This window comes from Setaria italica, chromosome VII (genome assembly GCF_000263155.2).
Source record: "Setaria italica strain Yugu1 chromosome VII, Setaria_italica_v2.0, whole genome shotgun sequence".
NCBI lineage: Eukaryota > Viridiplantae > Streptophyta > Magnoliopsida > Poales > Poaceae > Setaria > Setaria italica.
The window spans coordinates 31152698-31177426 of NC_028456.1; the positions used below are offsets into that span (position 1 = coordinate 31152698).

Below are 24729 nucleotides of genomic sequence, written 5' to 3' on the forward strand. Positions count from 1 at the left end.
CCGGTACCCACCCCGCCGCCGGGCCACCGCCCTGCCCTTGCGCCGCCTCCGTACCCCCACGCCGCCGCTCGCGCGTGTGCTGTGCGTGCCTGCGTGGGGAGGCAGAGAAGGAAAAAAGTAGGGGCAGCAATGATTAGGAGCAAGTTGGTCATTGTTCAACTTATTTAATGTCTTTTAGTCACTAGAATCAAATAGGGGAAACAGGGTCTAATAAAAAAGGGGAATCAGGATTTTACCCGGAAAAAAAGGGAATCGGGAAAAGGATGAAGAATATGATAGGTATCACTAAGTGCGTTCCAACCATACCGACAAGAACATAATCCATGCGATTGTAAAACAGGTATGAGGACAAGTAAGCGCTTTCTCATGCGACGCATGAGATTTTGTAAAACAAAACAACCTAATCACACTATCCTCAGCAAATATAGTAATGGAAATCTTTTTGATTAACACCGATCACTTTCCATTATAGTAGTATTTATCAGATAATGCGATGCAATTGCTGGTTCATCTGTCTGATTACTCAAACGTGTCATACCAGAGAGCTGTGAACTTTCATAAAAAAAAAAGAGAGAGAGCTGTGAACTTGCCCTATTACCACGATCATGCATGTCGCTGCTCCCATTGCGGCGCCGGTGCGGTGTCCGCCGCGCCATTTCTTCGACCTTCCATGGGCGCTTCGCGTGGAGATCATCGCCGAGGGCGTCTTCGTCGGCGGGATCGCCCTCGCGGCGATAGTCTTAGCCGCGCTACTAGCAGCGTACCTCTACGACCGCCGCAGGAGAGCGCGGCGGAGGCGGCCGCCGCGACGACGATCGCGGCGCTGCAGGCGCGCGCGGAGTCGGGGGAGAAGGACCGGCGTGACCTCCTGCTGCGCGCCAGGGCGGTGGAGGAAGGCCACGCCGCGGCGGAGGTCGTGTCGCGGCGAGCGGAGGAGGTGACGTGGAGCCTGGAGGTCTGGCGACGGGCGCTCGACGAGCAAGCCGGCCATTTCACCTCGGCGGTATCCCCCGGCGGCGAGGTGGAGCTCCGCTCCCACCGCCTCCGGCTGCTCGTCGTCACCGCTGGTCTTGTTCTGTACGTGTAGATTGGTCGATCTGCTGGTGTCACGTGATGTTTGCCGTCGTGGTTTGTTTTGCTGTTCCATTTTTCAGTTTTCTGTAGACCCCCTCCCCTATTGCTCAGGCGCTTGAATATTTTGAATCTTTCATATCCGTGCGAATAGACGACGCGGCTGCATGTCCGGCGAGGTTTATAAGTCAGGAAGGGAACTTTTTTGTCGAGGCGGCAGGGTGGGCCCGCAGTGGTGACGGCTGCACCGGTCAACCGGCGAGGCAGCAGAGACGCCGAGGCTATGGGAGGCAAGAGATCAACATTTGGCCGGTGCTCCCAATGGAGCTACGTCAAGTAGAAGGGTGGTGGTTGAAAACTCCAACAAGATTAGAGGTTCAGCCGTTTGGAGACTAGGGGTTAGGGATCCACTGGAGTTTGGCGGCCTTAGAGGGAAGACCTGCAGCAGCATGAGTTTGGCAAAGGTGGAAGGGGCAGTGAGACGAGGTGGCATTGGCACCTCGGTCGGGAGGTGGAGCAGGCCGATTAAGCAGTGGGGTGCGTGCGTGTTTGTGGGGGGAGGGGGAGACGATGACGGCAGTGGTGGGAGGCACTGAGGCAGCAGCAGGAGGGCCAGTGGTTGCTGCGAGTAGGCTAGGGTATTACTGGAGCTTCGAGCCAACAAGATGGAGACAGGGGGGAGGCGGCAGGAGCAAGCGAGTTTAGGGGAGGAGAGATTGACATCAGGGTCACAAGATAAGATGAAGGAGAGCCATCGGATGACAATATGATGGTCGAAAAAAATCGAGTCAAGTGATGTATGCACAAGCCCTATTTTTTTAGTGGCTTATATTTTGTTTATCACGACACAGTTGACACACTTTTGGGGTACATATTGAATTATGGTGTAAAAGTTGAAGCAACACCAACACATAAGTAAACATCGAGAAAGCAAGCCGAATGGCTAGGGCCAGTATTTTCCACTCTCCACTCCCTCCCGTCCATTAATATAAAACATAATTTGGTACCAAAAGGCTTTCAAAGTATATATTGACATTTATTTTTTCTTGTAATACGTTTGGGAAAGGATCATGATGATTCCGAAATCGGACGGTTTACCGTGCGTGACTGGTGAAGCATTAGGCCCATACATCATATGGGCACTAAATTCTGCCTCTCGTGACAATGGGCCAGCTTATCAGGGCCCTGTTGTTTGAGTAGCTCCGGACCCTTCTGGGCCAACCAAACAACCCGACCCGAAGGCCGAAGCCACGTTAGGAAGGAGTGAAGGACGACTGCCGGCTGCAGGACGTGTGTGAAATGACGAGCATGTTTCTCGGACACCACAGAGGCACGCAGGCGGCCAAAAAATATCAAACGGGATTTCTCTCGTCCGACCCCAGATCTGGGGACAACAAATCAACAGATGGAATGGAATAATTTGCTGCCAACACCGATCACGATCAGATCATATAATTCTCACCAACTGCCCAAACCATGTCGCGGCGGCAAGGACGTGCAGGAGCCCACCAAGCTGCACACCGTGCAGGTACATTTTGTCTAGTTTACCGTCATCATTCAGTTGTCCAACACATCCATCAGGTCGAGTATGATGATTCCTAATGACAATTTTGTTGCTGGACTTTTTTTCTTCCTTGCAGCGCGTTGAGGTTAGATCTAGAGGTGGAGAACCTGTCGTGCCAGATGGATGGCACGCTGCTGTCAATGCCACCCACGCCTAGGATTCCTGAGCATGTATACGCCATGCATGCAAAACTTCCCTGCCTTGCAGTGACATTTTGTTATTTTACTGAACTCTGAATGTTTTACTTACAGAGAAATTAAAGTTCTTTCGTAGCCTGTGCGAGGTTTTTTAGTACTAGTAGAACCAACATGTGCGAGCTGGTACCTCGCGTTTCAGGTTCTGTGATTGTATTGTGCCCTCGCACATGTTACAATCTGTGTACGACCCTTGTTGTTGTAACATGTGATGTTAATGGTTTGGTTTACGTTTCCTCCTTGAGTCTATTACTTTCTATGATAAATATTATTAGTTTCTATGATATATATTTGCGTCTCTCATGCCTTGCGCCACAATACAATGTTTTTCTTGTAAAAATTGCTCTGCAAAATGTTAAATTAATATGTTGTATTTGGACCAAATTCGCATGTATACTAGTGCCATCCTCGAAATTCCTGAACGTCGACCTCCATCTATGGGTTCACCGTCACCCACACCACCACTGGCACTGAACCCTGACTTTGCCATCTCTAATGTTGTAAAATAATAGCCTACCTTTGTCCTTTGCCAAAAACTTTGCCTTGGTGCAGCCAACACGATTTTGAGACAAATGATCACATTGTTTGTGAGAATTCAAATAGAACAACATTAGCAAAAGAAAACGAATCATCCATGAACCCATGCACATACTTCGCATGTGAAAGCAAGCTGACACGATCAGATCATACTCAACAAATATGAAAAAGTCCATTTTATTACCCTCAACAATCTACTTTATACACTTAACCCCTTTAAACAAAATTTAGACTCAATTTACTCCCTCAAACTATTTTAGTTTATCCACTATATCCCTCAATGAATTTCTCTTTTTATTTCTCCACATACAAGTTGAGTTTCATATTCATGTTTTGCAAGGTGACTTATAACATGATATTCTACGTTAGAAAAATACATTGTGGATTTTTCATTATTACTTTCCATGCAATTTTGTATCTTTAGGATCAATTTCACATTAAATGTTCCTAACTTATGAAAATATTAATTTACTTTCCTAAAATAGGGCATCAATTTCTCTATCTATTGCTAAAATTTGAATTTAAAACTCAACTTGCACTTGAAGAAATAAAAAAGACGAAACTCATTCTGGTGTAGAGGTTGGACCAATTAAAATAGTTCGGAGAGCTGATCATGTATAGTTTTGTTGAAGGCATTAAGTGGACAAAGTGGATTGCTAAGATTCATCATTTTGTGTCCACATTGACACACCCCACTGGAATAGTATAAGTAGCTGGACCAGCATATCGCAAATTAAAGTAGAATGCAGCTTCCTTTCGTTTTGTTCATGCAGAACTACGTGCCATTTATGCATCTGATGACGAGCCTTACGTGACACAAAGAAAAACTATAATATAATGCTATATATGGAGCCTATTTGAGATGGGAAAAGGATTGTATATACTCCCGCCGTGCTTGCCAACCATAATTACACATATATGATACACATGTGCAGTCCGATCCCGATCCCGTCGTGGCACTGGTACGGAGCGATCCTGAAGATCTTCAGTCCTGTTCTCCTGTCGGCAGGCCTGTATGCTGTCCGGCGAGCTGAAGCTTTTGGAGATGCTCAAATCCCGTATAAATGTGGAGTTCGGTGGTAGCGAGATTGCTCAGCAGTCGCTGTAGAAACCATCGAGCGCAGCTAGAGCTCACAGCCTCACATCGTGATACGTAGTAGTCCGGCACACAGCACGTAGCAGCAAGCGCAGCTTCACACTGCTAGAGCTAGCCTGACCTGACACCAGTAGCTCCATGGCCAGCTTCGCCTCACAGCTGAAGGACATGCTCGTCGCCCTCGTCGAGCACGTCATCATGGGCTACGGCGGCGGCGCCCGCGGCGAGGATCTCCAGGTTTTCCGGAGGATTCTACTAGTGGACCCTCCTGTGTCAGAAGGCTCGGTGCCTCAAGTGCATTAAAATTGAGGGCATCCGGCTAGAGACTGCCATCATCTTTGCGGCCCGCTTCAATTCGTGCCAGTGTTTTTACATGAAAGGATGTCTCTCAGGTGTACTCGTTTTAATTAATTTGTTTCATGCATCGTGATCAATTTGGAGAGTTTGAGTTGTTTATTTGTTTTGTATTGTAACCCATATGATCGTGGTTATGTAGTTGTGTGCCATGTATGTGTTTTGTTCTTCGAACTTGTAAGCCCATTAAAAGAGCAAAGTTTTAGGCGATTCAAAAATTAGCAAATGTGTTTTACCCTTTATGAGATCATGTTTGATGAAATAATAATTTACACCAAAATTGGCATTGCAAAGTGTTTAGCATGTTGTCATAGTGTGATGTGCATCAGTGCTAATGTATTGCTCGATACGCTTATGGCAGCGTGTTTGGATGTGCTCGTGGTATAGTGTATTATTTGGGTACACTCGTGGTAGTTTTGAGATGGATGTACACGTTCATGCGAGTGGTGTTGCATAGACTGATCCAAGTTGTAGGCTTGTGCTCGTACATGATTTCATATGTTGATTCTGTTGTTTGAGGCGGAACGTGGTTGGTGTTGGTATATGTGTTGGTCTAACCACGACTATCAAGAAATTAAGTCCAGTGAGATTACCAGCTCGGGCGGTGTGATCATCGGATTTCATGCTCGGAGCTTCAGATGCCCGGCGCGATGTCCCTGACTCCCCGTGCACATAAGGAAGTAATAAAAAAATATCTATTATTGCTTCTAAATCGTTACCGGCAAATATATTTCTAAAATGATGACCTCCAATGTTTTGCTTGCCACATGATCAATCTCCCTTTATTTCTCATGCTACAACAGAAACTAAAATCGCAGCCAATACACTCTCTAAAAATAGCCCGTATAAAATAGGTGCTTTGTTTTTTTCTTCAAAAACCAAGTCATTACGTGTACACCAAATAAAAGCGGCAACCCCCACAAAAACAAAAGCCCATCTTTTTCATCTTATGCTTGTTATTAACTAATTTCCAAGCATAAGAGAAAACATGAGCATTTATAATGGTGTAATTTCATGTTGTGATTTTTTAAGTATCTATTTTTTCAAGAGAGTGAAGTAGTTTATACAGGCTATTTTCAAGCTGCAACAGGACCAAAATATGTAAGTAGCACCTCCGCTCCTGTATTTTTTTTGGCCTCTTTATATAATGAAAATCAAAGTACTATGGGGAACTCCCCCACAGTTTGTCCTTAAAAAAAAAGTAGTTTTGTCACTTTAAAGTCATTTTCCCACCAACATGCAACAGACATAGTGTTGTGACTTTGAGCTCTGTGCATGGTTAAGAGATAACAATTAATTTCCAGACAATTGAAGCGCACCTAAATTTTTTTGGGGAAATGGACATAGTTTTTCGCTTTCTTATTCTACACATTTTTTGAAGGATATTGTTATGCCGAGCTCACCACATACATGAAATGGAGCTGATTGCAAACCCTGGACGGTGATTCCACTTCCACCAAACATGCGCCATACCACCAATAACGCCGTGCCACCGTACGCGAGTGCTCATGCATGTGTCCATGAACCACGCTTGATGGTGAGCGCTACGAGAGCATGTCCAACATGTGGAATGACGATCATTCCTGTCTGTTTCCAGGCCAAAACAGGTAGAGGGACAATCATCGAGATTTCGCATGTGACGCCCAAGAGTTGGGTCAACATATAACAACATCACTGGTCAGACCGTACCGCACATAAAAGCGCAACTTGCTAGTTCATGTTCACACACTCCACTATAATAGTATTAGCTGCGCCAGCAACTGCATATATTGTATCACAAAAAGCGCCTGCTATACGTGCAGTGTGATGGAGATTTTAATTTTGAGGTGCTCGCCAAGCATATGATACACATGCTCACGGATCGAGAAATTCGATTCGATCGATTCCATCAGCCATGGACGAGGCGATACTGAATATCCTCTCGCACGCATGCCGTGTGGGGCCTGCATGTCGGCAAACCGGCAGATGCATCTGGTGAGCTTCGCCGTGTATAAATCAGCACTCGGTGGCAGCGAGAGCACTCATCAGCCGCTCCTGAGACCACTTCAAGCACACAGCCAAGCAGAGCTCGGTAGCGTTGAGCCCAGGCCAGCGAGTGTGTGTACGCAGCAGTGAGCACATCGATCATCAGATAGCTCCTCACAGCTATATTCAGGCAGACAGTCCGATGGCCAGCTTCGCCACGCAGCTCAAGGACATGCTCTTCGTCATCGTCGAGCGCGTCACGGGCTACGGCAGCCGCAACGACAGCGAGGACCAGGGTTCATCGTCCGGGACTGGAGATCGATTGAGTGTAGTGCAGCGCAATGAGATCAGGCCAAGAAGCGTAGATCCCATTGTTTCCGAGGGCTCCAAGCCTCAGGTCAATTAGTGTGTATTAGGGTTTTAATTTCTCAGCCCGGTCCTGCCTTGAGGCGACGCCTGCAAAAGTGTTCTCTCAGCTTTCATGCAATGATGTATTCATGTGTTGTCCCGTGTCTGCAATAAGCACGCATGTGTGGTTGCTATATTGATGTATCGACTCATGATCGACTTTGTCTGTCTTTCGAGCCTTCAAGTGTATTTTACTCCAAGTTTCTGTATCATTTGTGTGTTTTAGTTACGTGATCTGATGAGATAAAAGGTGATTGCATAAGAAATATTACGGTGGTAGTCCAAGAGAAACCAAGCCCAGAGCCCAGAGAAATTGGCTGCGTGAAACTCTTATTGAGTATGTGGTTCAGGAACACAGGGCACTGAGTCAAGCTGAACTGTTACTTAAAAGAGACCTCAAGAACATATACCTTGCAATGACGGCCTCTAAGAGCTAGACAAATAACATACATAAAAGTTGGAGATGCCAGCTCCAAATTCTTCTATCTGGGAGTAAATGGGAGAAGAAGAAAGAATTTCCTACAAAGCCTAGAAACAAGATAGGGGTAGTCCATCTAAAAAAGACAAGGAGGCAGCAATACTGGCACACTTCCAGGAGATCCTGAGAACTGAAGAAACTAGGCAGAAACTCTAAACTGGGAGGCCTTAAGCATGTAGACGCACAATCTGGAATGCTTGGAAGAAGAATTCACTGAAGAGATCAAAGCAACAATAATGGAAATGGACTCTGAAAAGGCACATTGGGAAGTTTTTCAAGTGCTGTTGGGAAATAATTAAAGAGGACATCAAAGTTTCATTACAATATTTTTACAATCAGCATGGACAGCATTTCAACCTTCTTAATTCTGCATACATTGTGTTAATTCCAAAGACATCACAAGCAAAGACTATAACAGACTTCAGGCCAATAAACTTAACTAGCAGTGTGGAAAAGATCATTTCAAAGTTGTTGGATGCAAGGTTGTCAAAATTTCTGAATACACACAGAATCTCATAAAGTAACTGCACAAAGTGAAGAGGCCTTGTGACGCCCTAGTCCCAAATATGGCTCAGTCCTACTCGCACGCAGAGTAAAATACGCACTCGCATCAACCCCGCTTACACTTTCATCCTCACTTCGCGTAAAAGGGTTAACCCTGGAAGTTGGAATGCATTTAGCACTTGGGTTTATATGTTGGTGAAATCCACCCTCAACTAGCACGGTGAGACTATTATCCACACACATGCCATGCCACTCACATGGGACTCTAATGGGCTCAATTCATTCTTAGTTGGTCCGAGATGTCACATACACCCCCCTAAAGGACCTGACGTCCTCGTTGGCAACATACATGCACACTTGACCAGGAATTTTCCCTCTTAGCATATGTCCATGCGTCTAGTGCCGGCACATATGCCATGCCTTGTGACCACACAGGACCCACACGCGCCATGCGCCATATGTCCGCGCCCCAAGCACGCACACACCCGTGTAACCGCGAGGGTCGGTTCTGATACCAATTGTAATGCCCCAGTCCTAAATACGGCTCGGTCCTACTCGCATGCAGAGTAAAACATGCACTCGCATCAACCTCGCTTACGCTTTCGTCCTCGCTTCGTGTAAAAGGGTTAACCCTGGGGGTTGAAATGCATTTGGCACTTGGATTTATATGTTGGTGAAACCTACCCTCAACTAGCAAAGTGGGGCTATTATCCACACACATACCATGCCACTCACATGGATCTCTAGTGGGCTCAATTCATCCTTAGTTGGTCTGAGATGTCATAGGGCTGGCTCTTTTTCTCAAATTGGACATAGAAAAAGCCTTTGACACAATGAGATGGGATTATTTGATGGAGGTTTTGGTAACCATGGGGTTTGGGGCTAGATGGAGGGGATGGATATCTACACTGCTTTCATCAGCCACATCATCAATATTGGTAAATGGATAAAAAACAATCAAGCTCAGGCACAGAACTGGGTTGAGACAGCGAGATCCCTTATCTCCAATGTTGTTCATTCTTCTCTCCAAAGGTTTTTATAGCTGGTAGAAAATGAATCAGTCCTTATGGCAATTCAAAATCGAGCAGCAAAGATCAGGATAAGTTTATATGCAGATGATGCAGTCATTTTCATCAATCCAAAGAAAGAAGAGATAGAAATCGTAAACAGATTTTGGATGCATTTGTCAGAGCCTTAGGACTAAAAGTGAACCTTAGCAAGAGTGTTGCATATCCAATAAGATGTGAGGTTATTGATCTATAGGAAGTCCTACAGAGCATGCCGTGTGAGATCAAAAACTTCCCTTGTAAATACCTAGGACTACCTCTGAGCTTGAGACAACTTAAAAGAGTGGAGATCCAGTCACTCATAGACAAAACTGTAGGAAAACTTCCTGGTTGGAAAGGGAAGCTCATGGATAAAGCTGGAAGAATTACACTTGTCCGATCAGTGTTGACAGCAATGCCTATATACTTCCTCACAATTTTCTCTATAAAGAAATGGGCAGCAAAGAGAATAGATAAAATCAGGAGAAACTTTCTATGGAAAGGATCTGAGGAGGTAAGTAGTGGACACTGCCTGGTGAAATGGAAAAGAGCTGCACTGCCAAAAGAGCTGCGGGACTTGGTATTCTTGAACTACAAACATTCAGTAGAGCACTGCATCTGAGATGGCTGTGGTTTGAATGGATAGAAATTGATAGACCATGGGTGGGAATTTTGCCCCCATGTGATGAAATTGACAAGCAATTATTCAGACAAGCACAACTGTAACAAATGGGAATGGAAATAGAGAAAAGTTCTGGTGGTGCTCATGGCTGCAAGGAAGAGCCCAAGAGACATAGCACCACAACTTTACAAGTTAGCCTGGAGGAAGAACAAAATAGTAAGAGAAGACATAACAACATAACAGATCACAACTGGACCAGAGGCCTGTGGAGGATGAGTACAGGAGAGGAAATGGTAGAATTTGTCATGCTCTGGGATTTGGTGCAAAATGTGCAACTCAATGACCAAGAAGACAAGATAGTCTGGAAATTGATTGGGAATGGTTCCTACACTTCTAAATTAGCATATATAGCACAACTACAAGGAACATACAACTCCTTTGACAGCAAAGCTATTTGGTATGCTCATGCAGAGGAGTGGTGGACAAAGTCCTTGAACAAGGTCATCGAGAAACAAAGAAAATCAGTGGCAGCTTACCTCATGTACACTACATGAAATATATGGAAGGAAAGAAACATAAGAGTTTTTGAAGGCAAAAGTTTACGCCCTGACCAGGGTGGTATGCAGGATCCAGGAAGATATCAATATGAAGAGGATGGCATGTGGTAACCTAGAATTGGGTTAGAGATATCTTTAATCTTTAATGTCATTAGTCAAGTCATTTGAGTTTGAGATCATCAATTTATGTAATATCGAACTTATTGTAAACCGCACTTTCTATCTCCTTAAATGAATCGGCAGTGCTCCTTCCTTTCTTCTTCTTCTTCAAAAAAGAGAAACTCTTATTGATACACAAGCTGATTGTATGATCAAGCTAACAACATAGATCCATGCTTAATATACACTTCCTCTCTCAAAAAATGGTGTTAGCAGCTCTTTAGGTGAATCTTGCACATATAAGCTTAGTGCTTTAGGAATAGCAACTAATAAAGTATCTCCTGATATAAAATTACCAGTGCTAGTATATCAACTCATGATATGGTTATGTACACGCTGGCAATTTTAAGAGATAAGTATTTTAAAAAGGCATAAATATTAGAATCTCTCTATATTTAATAATATAATAGTACGATGCATGGTGCGCTGTTGGCTTAGTTTCTAATTAATATGTGAGTTGGGAGATGTTCAGTCCATCGTTCTCACACGTTGGAGCTCTGATAGTTCAAAAACCTACAAAAAGGCAGAGTGCTACATTTTTGCACTAGCATCTTTGAAGCTTTGTAACTAATCGTGAAAAGTAACGCGCTACAAAACATAGGCATTGTGGTAGCGCTACAAAACATAGGCATTGTGGTAGCGTGTTAAGGGCCTGTTTGGTTCTTTAGTCTAAAGTTTAGATCATGTCACATCGAATGTTTAGATATTAATTAGGAGTTTTAAATATATGTTAATTATAAAACCAATTGCATAGATGGAGGCTAATTCACGATACGAATTTATTAAGACTAATTAGTCCATGATTTGACAATGTGATGCTACAGTAAATGTGTGCTAATCATGTATTAATTAGGCTTAATAGATTCGTCTCGTGAATTACCTCCATCTATGCAATTAGTTTTGTAATTAGTCTATATTTAATACTTCTAATTAGTACATAAATATTTGATGTGACACGGACTAAACTTTAGTCCGTGAAACCAAACACCCCCTAAGTTTGTGTGAGGTATGTGCACAAAATCAGTTATAAAATTGGAGTTGATGAGTCGTAGCTAGACTCTGCGAACGGGACTTTGGTTTTTCTCCATTTTTGGCCAGCCTCAGATCAGCAATGGTACGATGGTCCAAAGTGGTGTACACACAGTTTTTTTTTCTGGTTCCAAAGTTCATTTAGTCCACGTACTGATAGCAGCTTTTCTATTTTATTTTTTACGAATGAAAGAATGCAGCAGATACTGGCCAGCAATGGTATAAATTATAATATAGCAGTGCTAGTACTGCAGCTGATCAGCCTTATTATTACTTGAATAAGAAAAGATGATGATGCGATTGAGAGCCTAATTGAGGTGCTGTCCAGTCGCTGACCATATGATACACATGCGGGCCGGGGTACCACCGACACGATCCGATTCGATCCGATGCGACAAATGCAACGCGCGATCGAAGCACCTCCGATTCTGAATATCCTCCCACACGCGACGTCGCGTGGGCATATTGCTGGTGCGGCAAGCCTGACGTGCTTCGTGACCTTCTCCTTGGCCGTGTATAAATCGGGTACTCGCTGATGGAACGAGCACTCACCAGTCGCCACTAAAACCATCAAGCCAGCCAAGAAGCTTGGAGAGCTCGATCAGAGTCTCAGACCCGGTGCGCGGCGCAACTACTGTGCAATAGCAAGCGCTTAGCGCAACTCCACACAGCTCGCAGAAGCTCCCATGGCCAGCTTCGCCTCGCAGCTCAAGGACATGTTCTTTGGCCTCGTCGAGCGCGTCACAGGCTACGGCGCCTCCCGCGCCGAGGCGGATAGGGTTTCCCGGACTGAGGAACGAGTGCCTGTGGTGCAGCCCCACGAGATCAGGACAAGAAGCTCCGTCGATCCCCCCGTGTCAGGAGGCTCACAGGTTCCGGTTAATTGATTGATGTCGAGGGCTACCTGGCTGAAACATCGCCTTCGCTACACATGGTTCCCGGGCTGGCGCTTCTGGGAGGATGACGCCTGCCGGCTGGTGTTTTGGCTCCTCGTTGTGTGCGTCCCAGCCGTGTGCAATCCTTTTGATTTGCTTGCATGCATTGTGATCGACTTAGCGTGTTCGTCTTGTAATTGCATTGTATCCCCTCTGAGCGTGTGGGCTTGCTATATCTTCTTGGCGTCTGCCGTGCATGTTTCTCGCTTGGGCTACTTGTAATGATAATAAATGTTCATGGAGTTAGTAATTTGAATATTTGATAGACCCTTTCTCAAGCTTCCAGCAGTGTATCAATGAGGCTGAGCTCTAAGCAGAGGGCGGGCTTCAATCTTCTTATTGTCGGATTTTGTTCAGTCACAAGCAGGTCCGTCATCAGCTTAGTGTCTATGGGCCTTGGACGTTTTTCAGTCAGTGCGTACCTATATATAGTCTCATTTTACAGTGAGAGATGGTTCTTAGTCCAAGTTGGCATCGTGCTAAGTTTTTCTGTAATATCTGTTTCTTGATGAAATATGCCAAGAACTCATCGTAGAAAAAGAAATGAGCTTATGTGGGCCTTTGAAAAATTTGGTTGGTAGTCCCAAGTAAGCATCGTGAAGAAGCACCGTGAGCCCAAAGGGGACGCAACGGAACGAACGGGAGCTAGAAAACTTGCATCTAAATGCAGCTTCTCAGCAGACTGCAGAAACCTCAAATGTACCGGAATCTCCACAAGTTTGAAATCTCCATAAAAAATCTTCACAATATCAAAATAACCCCGTAATAACAAGATTTTGATGAGGAGTCTATTACAGCCTTTTAGGCTACAAACTTGGATGATGCCACTTTTGCTTAAATTTCCATTTCTTTGTAATTAATTAAATGAAAAGTACGTGGAATTATTTGAAACATAAAAGTATTTTCTAGGTATAATTTAAATAACGATAGGATATAAAATAAATGGAGTGACCACACAAGATGAAACATGCAACCACAAGAACTAGATGGGCAATGGTCTTAGCTGATTAAGTAGGGTACTCCAGCGGCCTGTACTGTTAGGTTGAACTGATGAGGGGCTTGGTCCACTGGAAAGTTTGGCATGGCTCGATGAGGGGTCTTCGGACCTAGAGCATGGTTAATCGCACGGGAGAACCTATATAAAGGCTTTATAGTGTACCTAGCCCATATACATCTCAGCAATGTATGAAGGGACTTGCAATCCCTGACATTATTAATGGGCAATATGACTCATTGGTAAAATTGTGCAACCTTTGCGTAGTGTTAAAAACTGTTATAACAACGAATCAATGATGCTCATGATCAAGTTGGTGTAGTTATAAGTGGGTTAACCTTAAGTTGATTTTGATTGTGAAGTCTTGCAACAATAATAATATATTTAATTACTTAATTAAAATAAAATCTTCCTTGTGATTAAGCCCTACATATCATAGTTTTCCACACTTATGGAGGTCATCTACGCGTATTCACTCTCCCTAGGGATATGAAGAAGAAGAAGCCATATCATGAAGATTTGGAATACTAGGCTAGCGTACCCTAATAAGTTGACTGCCTTCCGCTGCAATAGACTACTATGTGTAATCTATTATTTTAGACCTTATGATCGTTTTGTAAATAATGATATGCTTCATAATGGTTATTGTTATGTTATTAACTGAGAAAGTCACTATATGCATGAAAATTTAATCATGGACATGTATATATATGGACATCACTCAGTTTTATCCTTAATAAAAAGGGACTTGAAAAGGAGTTTTGAGGGCTATGCCCCCTATGTTGACGCTTGTTATAGGCACATTTTAAGTGTTGTTTTGGTGATAACTCCGTACTGATATGATCACGTTGTACTGATACGACTTGTTAGATCATTATTAGTCACGTCATCCATTGCATCATAGTATCATCACACAGAGTGGATGAGTACACACTGGCACTATGGGCAATCACCAACCCAACCCTTCATTACACGAATAAATTAATTTGTTAATTAATAAACAACTGATCAAGAGATTAGCGAGACATACACAATGTTTACAGGGGGGAGCGCGCGCAAGAACTTTCGAGTCGGTCCTGGGCCGGGAAGCTAAGTTTTGTTTTTTGAGACCCGGCCGGAAAGCTAAGTGGTAGGTGCTGTGCAGGCACGCGCGCATGGGCCTTGGCGCCTTGCGGCCTCGCCAGACGGTAAAGGCAACGCCAGCAATAATCAGTTAAGCTCGGTAAGAAGTTTAGAGTTCAGACTTCATACCGGTGGCACGTAGTAGTGGCTTCACTCTTCACTGTACGTAGTAGCTAGTGATAACTCGAACGCTCTTCCATGGCCAGCATTGCCGCGCAGCTGAAGGACATGTTCTTCGTCCTCGTCGAGCGCGTCACGGGCTATGGTCGTGACGAAAACCAGAAGAATTCTGCAGGTAACGTATTGACTATGCATGAGGTGACACCCTGATGAATTTGAGAAAAGGTCCAGCTGAGATCGAAAACAGTAGGTTGAGTTAGTTGTTCAACGTCTCCTCTTCACCTACTGCAGGTGCAAAAGAGGCCACTCGGACTGAAGAAGTGGCTGCGGTAGAGCGCGTTGTGATCAGAGCAAGAAGCGTGGATCCCACTGTATCTGCAGGGTCACAGCCCGGGGTGGTTTAGGTCATTGTCTTTGCAGACTGCAGGGTGGTTCCCTGCCCTTGAGATGACATTGCTCTGTGTCCGTGTGCTTAAGCAATGACATTGCAAATGTGTGTCCCACTTGCTGTAATCCTTTTTATTTCGTTCATTGCAATTCTGACGCTGCTAGCGGTCTAAGTTCATTTCATTCTACCGCTAGCGATCCAAGTTGTGTGTCGTGTATGTTGACCGGACTTGTAATGTTCATAATAAGGCACTTCCAAACTTTCTCCAAGTTTAACCGTATTTCCCCTAGCATGACTCGCATACCTGTCCGCTAACATATGCCGCATGTATAACCGCGAGAGCGGCAGCTAATCATCGGGCGCCCGTTGGCAGACCTCCCCGTTGAGGAAGCTTAATTTTCTAGGACCATGACACCATGTCTAGGGTACCTGAGAATATAGATGGAAATAAGGCACGAGGCTCGTGGGCTAGCCCATGGCCCGAAAATTTGGCCCGGTACCAGCCTGACCAGGCATGATCTTAGCCGTGCTCGGACTGACCCGACCCATCCTTAGTGCCTGGCTTGGGCTGCTGTGTCAGCCCGTGGGGCGGGCCGGCCTGGCACGATTAACGGACGGCGGGTGTAATTTGTATATGTGTTTGTACGTGCATTACCTTTGAATATATATGTTTGTATGCAATACGTCTAAATTTTTACCTTCGAAAATTTAATTTGATGAAGGATTTTTTTAGCTGAGCTGGGCTAGAATGGGCACGATGGGCCTTCATGGGCCTGACGGGCCATCGGGCTAGCCCAGCACAGCTAATAGCTCTTAGTGTCGGGCCTGGACCGCTGATTCGGCCGATGTGCCAGCACGGTTATTATCTGGGCGTACCATGGTGGGTCTAAACGGGCCAGGCCAAACCGTGCTCGGGCCAGGCTAGGTCGGACCGCCCGTTTGGCTATCTGTACATGAGGATAGCTGCATGTGCGCGTTATGACCACTTTGCTCTTAAAAAAAATAGGAAATTTAGCAACAAGTGTTACAAAATAAATTAATTCATATAATGTTTCTAAAAATTATATAGATAAAATTCTCATTTATAAATTATGTTCTGTAACAAGAAAATATATTAATTCCTTTTAGATTGAAGTTATTTAAATATATTTTTTTCAAAAAATTATAGTTATACCATTTTCTAAAAATGTGTATAAATAACAAAAGAGTTATGAAATACTCCCCCGTCCCCGAATATAGCTATGTTTAGACTTTTTCAAACTCAAACATTTTCAATTTTGACTATACAAATAGTAAAATAATCATAGAAACTAATAGTAAAATAATCGTAGAAACTAATAACGTAGAAATGATGTTAGTAGATTTATCATGAAACCAACTATGTAACCTCTGCTATTTGAAATAAATTATTTTTAAAGATACTTTTAGTCACAGTTAGAAAGAATTGATTTGAAAAAAACTAAACGTAGCTATATTTTGGGATAGAGGGAGTAAGCAAATTTTACCTTGCCACTTGAGATCACCATGACCAAGTGATGAACACATCAAGAGATGTGGAGTAACGAGCATGATGCCCTGTTCCGAGGTCGAGGACAGGTAGAGGGACAAATGACTCGATTTCTCATGTGGCGCCCGTGACTTGGTAAAGCAAAACAAATATATTAATGCAATTTGCTGGTTTCTCACTGACCACACTCTGCATCATTCCAGGAATATTTGCTCGATCTGCCAGCCATCGTATCATACCACAGAGATGTCTATTAATATACGCTGAAAAGTGCCAAGCAAGTGGGCAAAGTGCCAAGCAAGTGGATGAAGAATAACCGAGCTGCTCACCAACAATATGATACATGTGAGAATGTGAATGCGTACCGCGCGATCAGAGAAACTCCGTCGTGGGTCTGAGAAATGACGCGGTTATTGAACAATGTCTCCTCGCCCGCGTGGGCCTCCAGTGACGCCGCGCCGTGTATAAATGGGGCGCTCGGGGATAGCGAGAGGACTCACCAGTCGCAGCTCAAACAGCAGAGCAGATCGTATAGCTCAGTAGCTCGTAGCATCAGCGGCTGCTACAGAGCGTTAAGCACACAGCTCTGCAACTCCCTCAACCAACTGTTACGATTAGCTAGCTCCCATATGGCCAGCTACTTCGTCGCGCAGCTCAAGGACATGTTCTTCGGGCTCGTCGATCGCGTCACGGGCTATGGCTGGAGCGAAAGCCAGGATGGTGCAGGTAAGTGTTCAAGCATTATTGCTGCTCTGAAAAAGGGTGGTTTTGAAGCAAGTAGTTCATTTCTTCTCACTACATGCAGGTGCACAAGATGAACCCACCAAGTTGGCATCTGCAGAGGTCTCTCCGACTGAAGAGGAGGTGACTGTGGTACAGAACATTCAGATCAGACCAAGGAGCAGCGCGGATCCATTCGTGTCAGGTGGCACGAAGCCTCAGGTTAACTGACATGATCAAGGGACCTATAGAGATTAGTCGCAGTCGCAGACTGACTCTATACGGTGTGCTTGCATGCTTACATGGCCTTAGAAGGAGATGTCCGCTGGTGTTTTTAACTTTTCAAGCAAGGATGTGTATCACAGTCCTTTTTCCGTTATGTATTTTGATCAGAGCGTGTTCGACCTCTTAGTTTGTAACCTCTGTATGAGTGTGTGAGCTTGTTGTCAACTTGTCATGTTTTGTTGGCTCATGGTCGAGCTTGGTATTAGGTTCTCATTGTCTGTATCATGCATGTTTGTTGATCAAACTTGCAGTGTTCGTTCCTAAAGCATGCATTAATCAGTTCGGTCCTTCCTTCAGTTTAAACAGTGTATATTCAAATTTTCACAAAACTCCTGCCTTATTGTTGTATGTGTTCTATTTACGTGATTAAACAAACAAACTCATCTGTTCTATTTATATGAGACGCATCCAATCCCCATTATAGTAGGATCACTACCAGAATCCAGAATTGTCTTTGCGGCCAAAAACCGCCAAGAAAACAAATAAAAAAACAAACTCATCTGTGTTCGATCTATTGAATGAGAACATGTTATAGTTTATTTGCAAAACAAGTAAAAAAAATGTAGGCTACAGCCCCTTTACCACTCCACGAGAAATGAAAATAGTCACAAAGTTTCCAATAAAATGATTGAATATCATCCTTTCGAGAGAGAAAAATTCAACAACAATGATACAAACTCCAGTCTACCGTGATAACATTCTAATTTTGGGCACGGTATACGCATTGAGAATAGAAAAGATGGTAGTAGTGGAAAAGGATTCCTAAAATGAAAGGGGAAGCATAATAAAATAAAGTGCCACTATTCACTGAGATGTACACATTTTAGTGTCTCCCTAATCTCCATATATGCTGCATTTTAAGTAACTAACCATGCAGCTTCTCGGATGTTTTCAAGAAAATCTGTGTTACTCCTAGAGAAGTGATAATGTATTAATATTGTAGCACAAGAAAAAGAAATCTGGTGACGTAGACTTTGAGAGTGGATAAGGAGAAATTTGGATTTTTCGCCACTCTAAAAAGCAGCGTCTTTCAGTTTCGACACTAATTTAAAGATTTTTGACCTCCTTCCTCCCAGAACAGGTCGATGATTCCTTTTGCCGTTACCAATTTCTCAAAAATGAGAAGAATTGCGACATACACCTAATACCACACTCACATCATGAGGTAGTACGTACGTTCCATCCCTAACGACAACACCACACACCAACAAGCACACGATGCGATCGATCTGTGATGAGGTCCATTTTGAATCATGCGTACTGGTCAGAGAGCGTGGACGTCACGCGTGCATGTCTCCCATGCACTTCTTTTGGGGCCAACTCATGTGTGGACCCGATGACTATAGTAGGACGGCAAACGAGACGATTTTCTCATGTGGCGCCAGAGACTTGGGACAGCAAAACAAGAAGATCATGTCATATTTTAACAAACATAACAGTGCAATTTGCCGGCTCATCTCCCGCTGATCTAAAGGCAGCCATCGCGTCGTAGGACAGTGGATATACTCGGAGCAGTTGATGGAGCTCCCTTTACATACATGAGAATGAAGAAAAAGATTAAAGTGATTAAGAATGCTATCGAAAGCATTATTGAGGTGCTTGCCAAGACGCCAACCATATGATAAACATGCAGGACGACGACGATCCATCCAGAGACTCTGATTACGGTCGCGGACATCCTCGCATGCACGCGCGTGATGGATCATGGTGAGTGGGTGACCCACAGTCCCACACCACACCTCGATCGGCAGTACCCACCAGTAAGGCTCCAACCATTGGGATCTTCGGAATTAAATGCCATTCTAATAATTATAATTTAGATACAAATTAATTAATTAAGCTAATATAATTGTACGTAAAATATATTTGTATATTATTGTTTGCCATATGAGAGAGATACTTATGTACTGCATTTCTGCTACATGGAAGCGAGTCGAAGAGCGTGCTATAAGAATTAAATTCCATTCTAATGATCATAATCTATAGAATTAATTTCCATCTCCCATCCTATGAATTTAACATAGGCTTATATCTAAATTTGGAAAGTTGTGGAATCCCACATTTCAAGATAAATTAGCCTATTCCATTAAATAGATTCCAATTTCTTCAAAATGAAGGGATCAAACGGGACCTAAGTGGTAAAAATTTGGTCTACCATTACTGACGGATGAGCCCTGTTCAAAATCAAGGAATTGCACAGAAGAAATTTAAAAATTGGATGGTTCAATTTTCCAAGTTTCCAACCCCACGTAGAAGTTCAGTCCGTACGGGCCGATGCATAGCTAGCAAAAAACCAAACCCAGCAACTTTTACGGCATGGGCCAAGCTGCAAGGCCGGCCGAGTCTATCAAGTACGGCCGAGTATGGGGGCATTCCTAACTGTGTTTTTGGGCCATGTATCCATTACGGACAACCTCAGCCTAGCCCGTGCTGTATTTAACGCGTCACTTTGCACGCTGGAGTACTAATTAACTTAGGAAAAAGTCCTATTTGGCCCCCTTGAACCATCGGCCGAGTCCTCTTATCCACCCTTACTTAAAAACCGTCCATTCGGGTACCTTAATCTCACAAAACCGGACACCCGACCTCCCAGGCCCGATTCCAACCCGGTTTTGTCTGAGTTGGATCCATGTCAGCTCCACAACCCTAATCCTACGTGGCATGGACCCACCTATCAGTGTCTCTCTTCCTTGTTGACCCACCTATCGTCCTTTTCTCCTCCGCGCAAAAGGCAGAACAGCACCTCTGCTGCCGTCTCGCATGAGCGACAAAGGACGCGCGCGATACCCTCACCCACCAGAACGCGCCATGGCCAGGATGGTCTCCATAGCCTCACCGCCGCCAAGTTTCTTCCGGACCACCTCGACTGCTAGACAATTGGAGTTGTGAGCTACGTGCTTGTGTTGGGCGGATTGGGGAGAGGACATGTATGAGGCTTCGGTGGATGTAATTTGAAGGGGTTGGTGAATTTCTTGCTCATGGAGATGGGCAGAGGAGGGTGTTGGAGATTGGTGTGTTGCTGACTCGCTGAAAAGAAATTGGAGCTTGAGATGCTAGCGTGCTTGGCCATGGTAGAGGAGAAAGCAGGCATGGGAGACAGAAGATATGACGAAGCGTCTCGCTCAGGTGCGTGTGCCTCGGCCTTGACCCGAGGAAGATTGGCCAGCCTGGCCATGCCCAGGGCGCACGCCTCCAGCTGCCATGTCCTCGAATTCGGGTTCTCGCCGTCCGTCGCTGTTTCAAGGGGTCCACTTTTTTTTAATTGTTAACATGTCAGTGACAATACATACGCATATCAAAACAGCTGCCAGGTCACTGCCACATAGGATAAAACCACGGTGGAATCGGGTCAAGGAGGTAACGTATCCAGTTTTAATAGCACGAGGTGACAGAACGGACGGTTTTCGATTCTAGGGTGAAAACGCGGACTCAACCTTTTATCCAGGGAGGTAAATAAGACTTTTTCCATTAACTTATCATCTCACAACACAAGCATATCACATTGTGGATATACGGAGTATTATACAATATGTACTGGCATCACGAGCTACAAATTTGTATATATATCAACTATTTAATTTTGGCGTGTTTTCTTACATGCATATGCATGCTATATAGAAAACACACTAGAATTTTTTTCATAGATAAAATATAGTTAAAGGGATGGAATGGAGCACAAGGTCGTTCCATGTTATCCCAGAGACCTAGACGTGTGCGCAGGACCCGTGAAGCTTTGGCTATCACACACACATACTAGCAATATCTACAATATATACGTTTTTCTATTATATTTTTTTTCTCTTTGAGATGGGGATGGATAGCCTCGTACTCTTTCTTCATTCATCCGTCGCCAGGTGTTGTACTGTATTGCTATCAATTATCGTGATAGATACTGAGCTAGCTTTATTCATTTTTTCCACAAAAAAAAAGAGAGTACCATTTGAACACGATCGATCTAGGAGCGTCCCTGATGCGTCAGGTCCCGTTCGTTTTTCTGGACCTGGAGTTCTGAAAGCTCACAAACATCAGAAAAACGCGTGCTGCGCGCGTTTTGCTGCAGGCTGCAAAAAGGTCGCAAACTCACCGTGAATGCGTGAAGAGCTAGCAGCCTAGCAGGAGAGGCGACTTGGACAGCTTGACAACCAGTTGATGATTTCTGGACAGGAACCACAGCTCCTGCAAAAGCTATAGCTTTGCGGCCTCAAAGTTCCTTCTGGTCTCTGGTGCATCATGAAGCCTCGAAATTGCCCCTTGAAGCTATGAACAGTTAATCTAAAAATATCGCGCATCTCGATCCAGAAATTTGCGTACAATCATAGTGATCAAACATGGAACAGTTGCAGATTCTCAGTCATAGTCCACACCTGATCAAAACACGTATGCCGAATGGCCGCTCTCCCAGTACGCAGGACGAACGGTAGAAAGGTCAGAGGCAAAGCGAGAACCGTCGGATGGGGATCGGACGGCGCAGAAGTGTTCCATGATCCTGCCGCGCCGATAGCAACGGCTGTGTCCGAGAACGCCGCCACGTTCGCGCGCCCCACCCACGGCCCCACGCCGGCGCCTCGGCGAAGCAACGGTGGCGTGGGCCGCTGGAACACACGGGAACGCGACAATCTTGCGGCCGCGCGCGAAGCTGACGGGAGATGATTCCGGGCTCCAGCCTCCAGGGTCCATTCACCGCCAGCCGAGCGCACCGGCGCGACGTGTCGGCGTGCGGGCGTCTCGCCGCGGGCCCTCGGCGGCCTCACGAGGCGGGTGTTCACCTTCACCGGGCGGTGAATGGCCGCGTCGCCCGCCACTCGCTGTCCCAGACGGACATTCAAAAAGGGTGGCCAGTCGCCGATTGGTACTCACAGTCACAGAATCGCGATCGGATTCCAAGAAGCCGAGTGAATCGCAGCTCGTTCAAGTCCGCGGTGCCGTCCAGAGAGAGAACGCACACGGACGAAGCCCGCCATGGCGGCCGCGGCGCGCGCGATCGTCTGCGAGCTGGCGCCGCAGAAGGTGGCGGCGGCGGCGGCGGTGCCCGCGCCGCCGAAGAAGCGCGACGCCGGGAAGGTGGTGCTCCAGCCCCGGCTCTGCACGCTGCGGTCCTACGGCGCCGGCAGCGGCGTGGTGACGCGGAGGATCCTGGCCGGGGAGGAAGATGGGAGCGGGGCCGCGGACTCGGCCGGCGGCTCCGGCGCCGCCTCCCCGTTCTTCGCGTCGCTGGCCGACTACATCGAGAGCTCCCGCAAGAGCCAGGACTTCGAGACCATCTCCGGCCGCCTCGCCATGGTGAGCGATGAGATTATCTGCTCCTTCCTCCTTTCTCCTTGTTCAGACGTGGCTCTCAGCTTGCACATGTTGGACTTGGATGCATGGTCTGATCCGGTGCTGGTGCTACTGCAGGTGGCGTTCGCGGCGGCGGTGGCGGTGGAGCTGACGACGGGCAGCTCGCTGTTCAAGAAGCTGGACGCGATGGAGATTGAGGAGGCGGCGGGGGTGTGCGTGGCCGTGGTGGCCTGCGCGGCGGCGTTCGCGTGGGCCTCCAGCGCGCGCAACAGGATCGGCCAGATGTTCACGCTGGGGTGCAACGCCTTCGTCGACTCCCTCATCGACAACATCGTCGAGGCGCTCTTCTCCGAGGGCGAGCCCCAGGACTGGTCCGACGACATATGAGTATGCACGTATATACGCATAAAGACTAGGTAGAGAGTACTGTATATACGTAGAGTATGAGCAAGTATTTACAGATAGATCGAGCTGTTGAGATCCGTATATTTCGCAAGCTTCGTCGTCGCTGCACAACGGCAAGCAAGTTGATCTGAATTTTTGTTCAGATTCAGACATGGATCTGCATCCCAGATTGCCAGACGTGGATCATGTTCCTGTTGTTCTGTGATCAGAAATCTGCAGCCTGCGTAGGAACCCAAGCAGAGTGCCTTTCTGCAGTCAGGCAGTCCTGCAAGGTTGTCAAATGTGTAGATCTCTTCAGAGAAATAGTATACCGGGGAGGATCAGCCCCTTAAGTTAACTGTACCTACTATTAGACATACTGATATTGTAATTAGTGACTGAAGCATGTAAGCAAGACCATGTGTTTTCTTCAGGAGTCAAATCTGGAGTGTTGACTCTTGAGATTATATTACGATGGAGTGGAGATAAATCTATACGCTGTGTTTCTTACGTGTCCTTCGCTCCATTACTGTGTGTTATGTGCACTGAATCTGAAGAAATATCGTCTGTAATTCTGTATCGACAGAGCTACAAATTGACCTTCATTGCATTTGCTTGGAGCCTTTTATCCATACCATACTATCACTGGTCAAACAAGAGCCTTTTATCTATATACAATATTATCAGTGGTCAAACAATGCACACCCAAACCTACTCTGCCGAACAGAATTGGAGTTTCAGATAAAAGAGCCCATTAGGCGTGTAGTTACGGTACAGAGCAAAAATCACACCAAATCAATAAACTGTTGGCATTAGTACATGGACTTGAAAGGCAACAAGATTGAGGTGCATATGGCTACTGGCTACAATCATGCAACATCACTCAGTCCAGCCACTCAAGATCCCCAGCTCTCCCAGGACCAATGGCTAGTAGCTAGGATGCCCGATCTCCTTAATGGCCATGAGGCTTTGCTTGCAACAAGAAGCTGATAATTTGCTACGCCTGCATCACAGCTACATTTGTCAACCAATCATGCAAGCCAATAAACATGACCATGAAGCTGTATTGACAAGTGGCCTACAGTGTTGCACTGAAAACACAAAGAAGGCGAAAGTTTGAAAGCCCACATTCTGAGGCTGCTACCTGGAGTAAAACCAATGGCAAGTAGTTCACTACATCTCCATGTTGTGGTCTCAAATTTCCCATGAGGCTTAACAATTCCGTACATCTCATCTTTGAATCTTATCTTCAGAGCCTGCTCTTAGGGGAGAACTACTGATAATAAACCACAGAATGTTCAGAAGCAATCTTATCTTCAGAGTCTGTTGGGTTGCATTGAAGCAATAGAGAATGCTTCCTGATTGCAATGTGTCAGCATTCTCTATTGCTTCAATGCAACCCAACAGACTGGC

General features: G+C 45.4%; 2 protein-coding genes across 3 annotated transcripts; both read left to right on the forward strand.

Moving 5' to 3' along the window:
* Positions 1–14833: 14833 nt before the first annotated feature.
* On the forward strand, positions 14834–17958 carry LOC101785998. Of its 2 annotated transcripts, none has more exons than XM_004976928.2 (2): positions 14834–14930; positions 17456–17958. In XM_004976928.2, exons 1-2 carry the CDS (start codon positions 14834–14836, stop codon positions 17599–17601), a joined length of 243 nt encoding a protein of 80 aa, XP_004976985.1. In that variant the 3' UTR covers positions 17602–17958. The 2 variants fall into 2 exon arrangements, with proteins under 2 accessions (XP_004976985.1, XP_012703063.1); XM_012847609.2 differs by lacking the exon at positions 14834–14930 and adding an exon at positions 17127–17376.
* Positions 17959–22497: 4539 nt separating this feature from the next.
* Positions 22498–23826, forward strand: LOC101786659 (stress enhanced protein 2, chloroplastic). The gene is made up of 2 exons (XM_004976929.3): positions 22498–22935; positions 23050–23826. The coding sequence occupies exons 1-2, from the start codon at positions 22615–22617 to the stop codon at positions 23317–23319; spliced, it is 591 nt and encodes a 196-aa protein (XP_004976986.1). The 5' UTR covers positions 22498–22614; the 3' UTR covers positions 23320–23826.
* The last annotated feature ends 903 nt before the right edge of the window (positions 23827–24729 follow it).

Excerpts from the sequence above, each read along its gene's own strand:
- LOC101785998 (XM_004976928.2), top strand. The coding sequence starts at position 14,834 with ATGGCCAGCATTGCCGCGCAGCTGAAGGACATGTTCTTCGTCCTCGTC. Across the intron at positions 14,931-17,455 it reads AAACCAGAAGAATTCTGCAG|GTGCACAAGATGAACCCACC; the intron begins GTAACGTATTGA and ends CACTACATGCAG.
- LOC101786659 (XM_004976929.3), top strand. The coding sequence starts at position 22,615 with ATGGCGGCCGCGGCGCGCGCGATCGTCTGCGAGCTGGCGCCGCAGAAG. Across the intron at positions 22,936-23,049 it reads TCTCCGGCCGCCTCGCCATG|GTGGCGTTCGCGGCGGCGGT; the intron begins GTGAGCGATGAG and ends GTGCTACTGCAG.